The 13,398-nt window shown below is 36.6% G+C and overlaps 1 protein-coding gene across 1 annotated transcript in view; it reads right to left on the reverse strand.

The window, feature by feature from the left end:
- Window positions 1-13,398, reverse strand: part of MTUS1 (microtubule associated scaffold protein 1) — a 147,469-nt gene that overhangs the window by 94,829 nt on the left and 39,242 nt on the right. The window contains 1 exon segment of the mRNA XM_081269205.1: window positions 1,499-3,715. Within this exon segment, the coding sequence (XP_081125331.1) occupies window positions 1,499-3,577 (2,079 nt within the window). The 5' untranslated portion in view covers window positions 3,578-3,715.

Raw genomic sequence — 13,398 nt, forward strand, 5'->3', positions numbered from 1 at the left:
GTTCTGTTTCTATGTCTATCAACAAGCACCAAATTAAAATTACAGGTTGGAATCAAGATGTTACTGAAACATAATTTAGCAAAATATTACAATTATAAATTATATGTTCAGTTTGATAAATTCTTTAAAAATTTTTAGTTGTCGATGGACCTTTATTTTTATTTGTTTGTTTATATGTGGTGCTGAGAACTGAACCTAGAGCCTCACACATGCTAGGCTACAACCCCATTTCTGATGTTTAAAAAATTTTTTTTAAACAAAAACAAACAAAAAAGCTTTTAAACAAGCTTTAGGATGACCAAACCATTTGTTACAAATCTGTGGTTTACCATTCTTCCTAACAGATCTCTAAACTGACACAGCTGAAGAGTATCTTCAGTCTTTCTTAACCTTATCACCTAAAATAATCTTATAATTCCCTCCTTGTGGCCCCCATACACCCTTAAAACTCCTCTGAAACAGCCCATCAGCACCTGACCACAATACATATTTCATCCCTCTTACATATGAGCCCTCCAAAGGACAGGCTGTCTGTGTTATGTCCACCTTCCTCCCCTGCACCCAGTTCCACTCCTGGCCCCAGGGACAGACACCCAAGGACAGCCTGCGTGGGGCTGAAAATACACATGTCCCCACAGCCAAAAATAGGCCTGAGGACAAGTACATAACCCCAACAGTAGCCTATCAAAGTGTTTTCAAAACTCAGAAAACCAATGTCTTCATACTGTTGCCAAAATATATGCAAGTTTATAGAAAAATAATCTTTGAACTGCACGTGAGTTCTTTATTTTTTTTTAAATGGACTGATCTAGTCCCAAGTATTTGTTGCTATAGGAAATATGCTGCTTGTTCACTAAACACAAATAAAATGGATTTTATTTATTTCTTATACCAGAAATCAATAATTAGGTATGCAAGAGACCTTAGAAATCTACTAGTCCAATCCTTTGACCTTTGGGTCCACAAAAATTACTTTCCCAAAGTTACATTAGCTTGTCAGAGACAGAATCAAGAATCACATCCTTGTTCACAGGAAGAGGGGTCTACTCCCCAGAGGTAGGTCCTCAATAAAACATCAAGAGTTATTCTTATGTTTACTAGCACTCCCTAGCTATTTCTTAGTGTAGGTCAAGATATCTGAAAGTTTATAAAATATTTTCATAAAAATAAATACCTAATGTAATCAGGTTATATTTTAACTTCAAATAACCAATCATAGTAAAATATTAAATTAACTTGTTCTTTTAACACACTATCAAAAGGAACATTGATATTCAATACAAAATACTGAAATGGAGGATTTTTTTCAACATGCAGGTTTGTTGTATGTATGACCTACTCACTCTAGTATGTATTCTCAGACAAAACAAAGAATTAACACCTGAAAGCATATTTGCACACCTCGTTCTGCCATATTATTGGATATTAATGGACCAATATTGCTAATAGACCCCAGTTTTTTCCACCACCCCTGAAGCACACAAAAGCTTTCACTTACCAAAAACAGGGAACCGTATTCAAAAGTCTGATTCATAACTTCCTTTTTTAGCTCTCGTTTTTCCAGAGGTGTCCTATTTTCTTTTTCACCCTTCTTTTCAGGGCTAATCCTATCGATGTTGGAGACATATGTCAAACATTCAGCACTTTCCATTTCGACAGGGAGTATGCCTTTCATCTTCTCAAAAAGCACAGCTACAGTCCGGGTCTCACATGCTGCATTACAAGAACTTGCTTTGTCAACATCTTCCTGATTCGATTTCATGGCAGATGTTGTTCTTGGAACCCTGTGTGAAGCATTTTTAGAATGAGTTGTAACATGTACAGCCTGGCCAGTAATGAGTTTATTAAACTGCTGCTTGTGTGTCTTGTTAATTAGGATTTCTGCTTTTGTGTCTGAGTTCAAGTCAGATCTTGGTGTTTTGCTCAAAACTGTCAACTGCCTTGTGGAAGACACTGTTGAGGGGGATGAGACACTATTCAACTGAGATTTGGGTGTGACCTTTGGTACCGCAGGATCTTTGGACTGCAACACAGGTCTAGACATAACTTTTGCTTTGACATTCTTGAAATTTGGTCTTGGGTAACTTATAATTTCAGTTTTTCTAACCTTGCTACCTACAGAGATATTCGTTTTGGTAGCTAATTTTCCTAGGCTAGGCTTAGACATGTTCACAGGTGTCCCCTTGGATTTTGACAAATTTTTAAGGTCTCGATGACTCTTCTCCATTTTATTATATTCTTCTGTTGCTTCAACAGGCGAAATAGTAAAGCTTGCATTTGTGTGTTCTAGGATGGGCGTTGACATGCAAACTGTGTTATTTGTGCTAATGATCATATCATTTGGATCCCAAGTCAGTTCCAATGATGAAACCATCTTTTGTCCTGGTGAGCTATTTAATATCAGTTCTACACCATTATTTTGGGTTCCCAAATCCTTATCATTGGAAGCAATTTGTCGATCATCAGTCACAGTGAAGTTGTGCTCCGAGTTCAGCACTTGGGCTTTATTTTTATCAAAAGCTGGCACCAGTAAAGGGCATTCATCATCAATAACACAATCGGACACTGTTTCTCTTAGATTTTGGCCCATTTCCTTTTCACCATATGAGCTTTGTGAATGTGTCTTACTATTTGGTTCATCTTTAGAGAAACAATAGAACTCTTGTAATATAGACCCATTGGGGACTTCTATGCCATCGGAAACTGGTGTTAGTGCTTGTATCTCTTTTTCTCCAACTAGTCTTTGCTGTGACCCATCTGTGTACTCACTGGTGACCTTTCCTAAAGAATACTGACACTGATTTCCAATATCTGGAACAACATCTGTTTGCATTACCATGTCAGAAAATGCTGTATTTGAGGCCTCTGATGATGTGGCTTGAGGGTTTTCAAAGATCTCTTTATTATAATTAATTTCTCTCATATGCATTTTATCAAAATGGGATGATGTCCAAGTGGAACAGGATACAGAAGATGTATTTCCACTTCTCATACAGGTTGGTTGAGGTCTTCCAGAGGTGTGCAAAGACTGACTCTTTTCACCGACATGATGTGTGATAAAAGTGCAGTTAACTTTATTCACTTGTGCGTCAAAGGTTTTGTTTAACTCCAAGGCAGCAGTAGCGTAGTCTGAACAATTCAAATCATCATTAGATTTCCACATGAGAGGCAGAGATGGCTCAACACTCTGGTCCTGATCTGCTTCTAAGGAATGACAATCGCTGTGCTGGTATTTGGGCTTCTCTGTATTTATAAGTGCAGAAGACAGACATGTGGGATCTTCATGTGTTTCCAATACCCGCTTACTAATGAAATCACTTGACTTTTGGTGATCGAGTACTTCAACACATTGGTAGTTTGAAAAAATACTTTCATCGCTGTCCACAGAAGGGTCCATTTCATAATCGACCACCATGTCCTCTGGGTTGAGAGAACTCCAATTCACATGACTGGTTGAAGAGTTTTGGGTAGATGGCGATTTTTGGTTGTATGCATACCTATTTCCATTTTTATCGCTGAAAAATAAGGAATGCGATTCATCTTCTGTTTTATCATCATTCATTCTGGATATTGACATTAAACCTCTTCCATTTTATTTCTTCAATTCTTCTCAAACGAGAGGGAAGGAAAAATATTTTCCAGCCTCCTAACTTTTCAGCACAGTCGGAAGTTTTTCAGTTTAAGATGCTTCAAAGGTGAAATGATTTGTTGCTCCCTGGAAGAAATAAAATGTTTAACTCAAGTAAATATTAGAAAAATTAATGTCACCCCTTGATTAATTTCAATCACTTTTTTCCCCACATGCAGTATCCACCACTTTTAAATATGTGAATAATTAAGATATTGTTAGCTAATTGTCTATCCCCTTTTAAAGTTTTGGGGTTTTTTTAGTAGGAACGAGGCATCAGAATGGAAAGTAGAGATACTGCTAAAGTCCCTGGGACACACATCTCAACTGATATGTCTCCTCCTTGTCATAAGAAGAAAGCTAAGTCTGGCAAAGTTTTTCCTTCTTGTTGGTTGACAGAGTGACCATTCATCTGAACTTGCCTAAGACAGTCCCAACTTCTGTCCTTAGTCCCAGCATAATTCCTAACAGTGTCCCTTTCTCAGAAGAGCCCCCTACCATTTCCAAGGAGAATGATGACCAGACAGACCACATGGGCCCAGCAAATGAGCTAAAGATCAAGGAAGATTTAAGGAATTCACATTTCACTTTCCTCTCCTTCCACTTCTGTCTTAAACATACGCCATTTCCAAACGGAAGGGGGAAGAAGTTGTCGATTCTTTTTTTTTTTTTTTTTTTTGGTAATGGGCACTTAAACACTGAGCCACATCCCCAGTCCTATTTTGTATTTTATTTAGAGACAGGGTCTCACTGAGTTGCTGAATGTCTGGCTAAGTTGCCGAGGCTGGCTTTGGACTCGCAATCCTCCTGGCCTCAGCCTCCCAAGCCACTAGGATTACAGGCTTGTGCCATTGAGTCCAGTGAAGTTGTTGATTCTTAAAAATGAAAGTGGTACTCTACTGAACGTTCCTTGAAATTTTAAGCAGAGAGTTACTATATGTTTACACTGACCTGTGTTTCTCCAAAATCCACAGGTTAAAGCCTAATACCCCCACCCCAATATGTGACTATTTCGGAGATGGGGCCTTAAAGAGGTAATTAAAGTTAAATAAGATCATAAGAGAGAAACACTTATCCAAGAGAACTGATGCCCTGCTGAGAAACCAACACCTACCTATACACTCTCTATTTCTGACCCCTTATGTAAGGACACGGCAAGAAGCAAGTTGTCTGTACAGAAGGAAAGGAGCTCTCATAAGAAACCAAATCCTGATAGAACCTTGCTTAATCTGGAACCAGCTTACAGAACTGTGAGAAAATAAATTTCTGTTATTTAAGCCACTCAGTTTATGATATTTTGTTATGGCAGCCCTAGCCGACAAAGATTTCATATCACCCAGCTACTTTACTCCTAAGTATGTATTAAGAGAAATAAAAACATGTCCATACAAAAACTTGCAAACAAATGCACACGATTCTTAATAGAAGTATTATATTGTATTGTATGGCCAAAAAGCAGAAATAATCCACCTATCCATCAACTGGTGAACAGATAACAAAATGTTGTATATGCATACAATAGTATTCTTGGGCACAGAAAGGAATACAACATTGATTCATACATACTACAACATGGACATGTGTCACATGAAAATATTATACTAAGTGGAAAAAGTTAGTCATAAAAGACTATTATGATATTATTTACGTGAAATGTCCAGAATAGGCAAATCTATCCAGATAGAAAATAGGTTAAAATGGTTCAATCCCCAATACAAAAGAAAGAAAGAAAATAGGTTAGTGGTTCTCTAAGGTTGAGAAAGGATAGAAAAAAGGGAATAAAAGTGTCTAAATGGGATGTTTCTTTTGGGGGAGTGAAAAGTTCTAAAATTAGATTTTGCTGATAACCGCACAATGCTATGAATATACTAAAAACTATTAAATCATGCACTTCAAGTCTTAGAAGCACCCATAACAGCTTTCAAATCCTGTGATTTTTTGAAAATAACTAAAATTTTACTATGCTTTTTAATCAAATTAACGTGCTTAAGAAAGATCTGAACGTTCAAAGTTGAACTACAATCACTCAAATCACTCATTCAGATACACATCCACTTGAACTGACTTTCTCATCCTAATAATCAATGTCAGCCAAATGTCATGGTGCTGTTGTGAATAAAATATCCATGAAGGGGGAAAATGACACTCTGTGTGAGATCTATAAATTTTTGAATTAAGAGATCTCATTTTTCCCTTTTGCAATCTTTCTCTGTATTGAAACTTCAGTGACCTGAATAAAAAGAATAAAATCAGAATAGAAGCCATGAAGAACTGAAAGGATCAGTATCTTCTCTAACAGTGTTTTGTGTGTTTCTGGCCATGAATCCAGAAACCAACCTTAAATGGGATTTTAAAAACGCTGCAATGTTTATCTCAACAGTGCATGTGTGCATGCACAAAAACACAGATTCTAAACTCCTAATCCTAAAATAAGGGCTTTGTTATTTATATACCGATGGAAAACACAAATTAGTCAACTATTTTCACCAGATGACTCTTCAATTAAAAGGAATCACTGAAGCAATATTTTTATTAGCTAGGACCTTCATAAAAACTTTCATGAAACACAAATTAACATTTTAAATTCTCTGTTATAAAATATACTGAAGCTGAATGTTCAAATCTAGAAGTACATTTACTCCCTTTTGAGTTTACAAGTATGGAGTATAATTTCAAAAGCATTAAAATATGTTACACCTTTCAGCTTCCAGGAAGATGGATCCTCATTCAAATTATGCTGGTAGAAGCAAACATGAGCAAAGAACATTACAAAAATAAGTATTATTTGCCTTTATAAACAGGGTCCTTAGATTCAATTAATGGAATTTTTGTTACCTAAGCTCTCCTTCCTCCAAAGTACATAAAAGATGATTAAAAAAAATACAACCTGTTTTAAACTGAATAAAGTAAACTGTTCATGTCAAAGCATTTTATTTAAAAAATACACAAATAGGATAAATTATACCACCAGTCCCATGCTATTTGATATTTAAGTTGTTTCCAGTTTCTCTTTATAAATAGCCCTAATCTTTTTTCAATCTTTGATTTCTGATCATTTCCTTTAGAAAATCTTCTTGGAAATAAAAGCATTAATGAATCAAAGGGCATGATTATTTTAAGGTTTTTGACATAGTTTATCAAATTGGTAAATAAAAAAGTCAAGATTTTTTATAATGTATGTCTTAATATATGTGGATATATTAATATATGTGGATATAGATATAATCTGAGTTCCATTTTTAAACCTCATGCATCTTGTTCAGCATGGTATCACAAGCATTTTTATAAAGACCATGAAATTCCATTAAAGTTAAGACTAAATGTTGCAGATTTACAAAAAAAATCAATGGTTTATGTAGAGTAATATGAAAATAAACCCATCAACCATTCAACTTTCAGATGATATTTAGTATATTTGGGCTTATTTTTTTTAATTCACAGAAACAAATTTCAAGTGGGTTAGCAAAGCTATTTTAAACAAACACAAAAAATGAATTTGGAAGATATACTTAAGGAGAATTTTGATATGGCATATTTACAGAAGTATTTTCTGTCTTTTAGATAAAAGAATTAGTGATACAGAGATCTGGATACCAAAGTTTCTGCAGTTAACCTTATCAGTTCCAGGATTGGTTAAAAGATCAACTGCACCATTCACTTTAGAAAACAATGCCTTGACTCACCATTACCATGAAGATAAAGACATAATCAGGAAAGGGCTGACCAGCCTTTCCAGTTTGTTGAAAGCTGGCCATCTGCCTTAGGATCAACCTCATTCCTCTCCTGCTTTAAAAAATAACACCTCAGCTTCCACCCACTATGAGCTAGACATATATTCTTTGAATTAATCTCACCTGGTTAAAGTTTTCATATACCTATGGTTGCAATATAATTTACCTCAAAAAAAAAAAAAGACAAAGTTACTATCTTGGAAATATTTTTATCAAAGCAAAAGCAGAAAGAGAAAGGAGAGAGAAAGAAAGAAAAATTTGAAACAAATCATTCTCACCATAAAGGATAAATTCTCAACTTTCAGTAGCACTAAAAGAACAAAGTATAATGATCAGGTTTCCTTTTAAAGAGAATCTTTTTTTTTCACTTAATGTTTTTTTATTTATATGCGACAGCAGAATACATTACAATTCTTATTACACATATAGAGAATCTTTGGGGAAAAAAGATCTTTTTTGAGAGAATTTTGGATGAGAGCTATTCTGCAATAATTCAAATTTTGGCATACGATATAGCAACTCCTCTTGAATAAAAAGGTTATCAAAATGTGTATTCCCATAATGATTTATAAGGTTCAAAATTGGTACCCAGGTATTAAAAGAAATGATCAAAGAATTACTAGTATAAGTTCTAGGATAGAATTTTGATACCTTTGAAGAAAAACAATATAGGTAATAATAATTTAGGTTCCTCTCCAAATTTTAGCTTTAAAAAATGACTTTTTATTGCCCAGAGATAAAAATTACATTATTTCTTATAGTGAAGAAATACATCTGAAAAACTGAATCCTTATCATGTTAATTAAATCATAATTGAATCCATTATCTATCATATGAATGCTGGAAGAAATTTTAGAAATCCAATTCAGACTTCATTTTACAAATGAGAAACCTCTGGGGAATAAACTACACGTGGTGGCCAAATTAGTCATTAGCAGGTTTGTGTCAGGTTCTACAACAGATGTGTCTTGTTGTAGCAATTGAGGCTTATATAACAGCCCATATCTGCTACATCTTCCTATGACCCACCATGTCTAGCTCTGTAATTTGAACATTCATAGGATCAAACTTGCTGTACAATGTGATAATTATGAAAATGAAAAAAAAAAATTATTTCTAAAAAATCAAACATAAAACTAGCTTCATTAGCTGAGGCTGTGGCTCAGCAGTAGCGCATTTCCCTGGCATGTGTGAGGTACTGGGTTCAATTACCAGCACCACATACAAATAAATAAATAAGATAAAGGTCTATCAACAATTTTTAAAAAATATTTAGGAAAGCTAGCTTCAACAATCTGTGAGGTGAATAGAAAGCCTACATCCTGGAAGCAAATTTTTACCCCTCACACATCAGATAGAGCATTAATCTCTAGGGTATATAAAGAACTCAAAAAGCTAAACACCAAAAAACCCCAAATAACCCAATCAATAAATGGGCCAAGGACATGAACAGACACTTCTCAGAAGAGGATATTCAATCAATCAACAAATATATGAAAAAATATTCATCATCTCTACAATTAGAGAAATGCAAATCAAAACTACTCTAAGATACCATCTCACTCCAGTCAGAATGGCAGCTATTATGAAGACAAACAACAATAAGTGTTGGCGGGGATGTGGGAAAAAAGGTACACTCATGCATTGCTGGTGGGACTGCAAATTGGTGCAGCCAATATGGAAAGCAGTATGGAGATTCCTTGGAAAAGCCTTACAAACAGCATACTACAGGGACACAGCCACATCAATGTTTATAGCAGCACAATTCACAATAGCTAAACTGTGGAACCAACCTAAATGCCCTTTAGTAGATGAATGGATTAAAAAAATGTGGCATATATACACAATGGAATATTACTCAGTAATAAAAGAGAATAAAATCATGGCATTTGCAGGTAAATGGATGGCTTTGGAAAGATAATGCTAAGTGAAGTTAGCCAATCCAAAAAAAAACAAATGGCAAATGTTTTCTCTGATATAAGGTGACTGACTCATAGTTGGGTACGGAGAGGGAGAATGGGAGGAATTGATGAACTCTAGATAGGGCAGAGGGGTGGGAGAGGAAGGGAGCGGGCAGGGGGTTAGCAATGATAGAGGAATATGATGGACATCATTATCCAAAGTACATGTATGAAGACATAAATTGGTGTGAATATACTTTATATGCAAACAGATGTGAAAAATTGTTCCATATATGTAGTAAGAATTGAGATGCATTCTGCTGCCATGTATTTAAATATAAAACCAATTTTTAAAAAAAGAACTAGCTTAATGGACTGGGTTGTGGCTCAGCGGTAGAGTGCTCACCTAGCACGTGCAAGGACCTGAGTTCCAGCCTCAGCACCACATAAAAATAAATAGAGGTATTGCGTCCAACTACAACTAAAAAAATTTTTTTTTTTTTACACAGTTGTAATTTGTAGTTTCCAATCATAAAAATCTCAACAGTCTTCTTAAAAGTGTTTTTAAGAACTCACACATCACCATAATTTAGCTCTCTGGGCTTTGAAACCCAAAATATTATCTGATCTTCAATTTGCTTTAAATTAAAAAAAAAGACAACAGCACAATATCTAAGCTATGAATTTTATTTTACTCTAAATTTAAAATTTAAGCAGTTGAACAAAAAAATATTTGGTATGCATATTTTTAAATATATTCATAAGTCTCTATTCTTCTGCTCAACCTATTCAAGGTAGGTTTTTCCTCAAAACCTCAGCTTATTACCATTCTTCACAATTCGGATTTAAGTTCTTAAATTAGCTCCTGTGACTGTCTTCAGACAAACTCCTCAAACGCCAAGTTTAGTAAGGCCCATCTTATGCCCAGGAACCAAGGACAAGCCTACCTGGTGCTCAGCTTCCTGAAGTATAATAATTTCTTGCGACACCAGTTGAACAGGAGGAAGCTAGAACTAGTTTAATGGATAGCAAAATAGAAGGCTATGGAAGCAACACCAGCATTAAAAATATCTTAGTAAGTACAAATTGGAAATCATATGCTTTTATTCTCATTCTTCTAAACATGTGTTTCTGACTTTAATGTGCATACAAATCGACTGAGCCTCATATTCAAAAAATGATTTATTAGTGGGGAGCATTGGGATTCTGCAATTTCAACCCATCTCCCTAGTGATATTGATGCTTTTAGTCCATGCACCACCTAGATGCAGCAGGACATAGCAGAGAGCTTTGAGAAAGGAACTGACTGGATCAACCATACTGCTGGCTGTCAGGTAGCTGCTTTCACATCCAACTGTACCATGTCTCTAATTGGAACACTTTCCCCACATTTGAATCTTCATTTAGGCTTTTGAACTTTCCTCTAAAGGCAAGAGTGTACGCTCATTGAGAGTGTTGCTTCTGTCCCTCTTCAGTTTTTTCATGGAGAGAGCGCCGAACTAGGGTACACTCCCGCCCTTTTTCCGTCCTTTCTCACTCCACTCGGAAATAAAGTGACATTAGCGGATCTTGTAAATTTAGGAAGAATTAGGTGCCCATGTTCAGAATGGCCCAGTACTGTCCTGTTTCCACTCAGGAATGAACTTCCCCCTAGAGTCAGGAGTAGGGAAGGTAAAGAAGGTTTTTAAGATGGGATCAGGGGCTGGGGTTGTGGCTCAGTGGTAGAGTGCTCACCTAGCACGTGTGAGGCCCTGGGTTCAATCCTCAGTACCATATAAAAATAAATAAAACAAAGGTATCATGTCTAACTACAACTAAAAAATAAATTAAAAAAAAAAAAGACCAGATCAGTACCTTGTGAGAGGGGGAACAATCACATGGTAAGACAGGAGGCCAGAGATTTAAGGGCCACCTCACTCTTTATAACAACATGCTCCTGCAGGACCTACCCAGGGTCCCTTGACAACTAACTAACCTGAGAGTGATGCCCCAGTGACCCGATTACCTCCCACTACATTACCACCTAACACCACCACGCTGGGGACCAAGCTTCTAGCACACGAACTCTTGGGAGACACACTCAAACTCTATCAGGTCATGACTAGGGAGAGGAGGAAAGTAGGAATAATATTAAAGAATTTTAATGTTATGGTTTGGACCCGGAATGCACCACCAAAGGCTCCTGTGTTGAAGGCTTGGTCCTCACTGGTAGCTCTAATGGCAGATGATAGAAAATTAGGAGGTTAGAATTAGTGGGAGAAAGTAGATTACAAGGCATGTTTTTGAAAGGTATATCTTGTCACTAGCTTCTTCCTCTCTCTGCTTCTTGTCTGCCATGGGGTGAACAGGAAACCTTCCACCTGCCTTCACACAGGTCCAGAAATTATGGAGTCACATGACTGTGGACTGAAACCTCTGAAACCATGAGCAAAAACAAAAATCTTTCTTCCTCAAGTTGGTTTTCCCAGGTATTTTGTCATAGTGGCAGAAAGCTAACACAATTAGCAACTGATCCTGAAAACATGATGGCCACAGCACTGAAGCAGGATCCTGCATGTCAGGCCCCTCATGAGCCACGCACTGACCTTTAGCTTTAGATTACGGTGAGGTCCAAGGGATGACCCAGCAGAGGCTACTGCAGCCACCCACAGAAACACATGGGGCTTCAGGGAGTGGCTATTTGCAAATCATTACAAGGCATGTCACCAAGATGTCAGTCCAGATGGACAGGATTTTTGAGAAAGCAAGACATTTGTTTTATTCACCAATATATTTACAATACTCAGAAGAGTATGTAAGAGGGGTCTCAAAAAAATTTGTTGAATTGATGTATAAAGAGCCAAAAGGAATTGATTTTGGACTTGAACTTCTTTGGGTTTTATTTAGCATATGCGGGCTTTAAAGTACAAGGAAAAAAAAAAATCAATCCTAAAATTATTTTTCCCCAGGAACTTTATGATGGCAAAGGATTAATAATATTCAAATGCAAGGCATCTCTATTTCACTGGCATCTTAACATTTTCATCAGATCTCACTGTGCTCCTACAAAAATCCATATTATACATATATATATATATATATATATATATATATATATATATATATATCTCACACACACACACACACACACAATGTTATATATAATTTAAGACTGAAAAGAAGAAAATAAATTTATGCCCTGGGCACAGAGAGATCTCTAAACCAATTTAGATAATGCATCCATCAGACTTCTGGAACAAGATCTGAACTGCCCTTCAGAGGGGCTAGAAGAATGCCCAGAAGGACAGTGTTTCACCAAGGAGCAGTCTCCTGAAGTTGTGGATTAAGCAGAAGTCTGAATTGAGGGAATAAGAAGTAAGGATGTTGTCTTCTTTGATATAAAGAGAGCAACTAAGAACAGAACAGGAAGGAAGAGCATGAGGAAAAGACTAAGAGTAAACAAAGACGAATGGGGGGAGAGAAAGGGAGAGAGAAGGGAAAGCATATGGAAATGGTAAGAGACCTTCAATGATACACAAAATTATAAGAGGTTATGAGGGGCAAGGGGGAGGGAAAAAAAGGGAGAGAACTGAACAACAGCAGGGGAGGTAGAGAGGGAAGATGGGAGGGGAGGGGAGGAGAGGGGGGATAGTAGGGGATAGGAAAGGTAGCAGAATACAACAGTCACTAATATGCCATTATGTAATAACGTGAGTGTGTAACAGATGTGATTCTGCAATCTGTATTTGGGGTAAAAATGGGAGTTCAAAACACAATTGAGTCTAATGTATGAAAGATGATATATCATGAGCTCTGTAATGTTTTGATCAATAAAAAAAAAAAAAAGAAGTAAGGATGTTAGAGGTGAATACTTTATCCCCTTTCCTGCTGTGTCCTTTCATGCCAGAGTTCAACTAGTGTTATCTTTCTTCATTTCAGTCTGATCCCTTGTTTTCATCCTGCTCAGAGGAAGTGAAGTAACAAATCTAATGAGAAAATGTGGGAGGAATAAGCCCCGCATTCTTGGCTGGGCTCCTCCTGCTGTCTTCCTGGGGACAAGTCGGCCTACGAAGAGCACAAGTGCACTCCGTGACCGTGACCAGGGCAGCCCTGCAGTTGACTGAGAGGACCTGATTCTGGGCTTTGACATTACAAACGG

The sequence above is a fragment of the Spermophilus citellus genome (genome assembly GCF_964194105.1).
Source record: "Spermophilus citellus genome assembly, chromosome: 16".
NCBI lineage: Eukaryota > Metazoa > Chordata > Mammalia > Rodentia > Sciuridae > Spermophilus > Spermophilus citellus.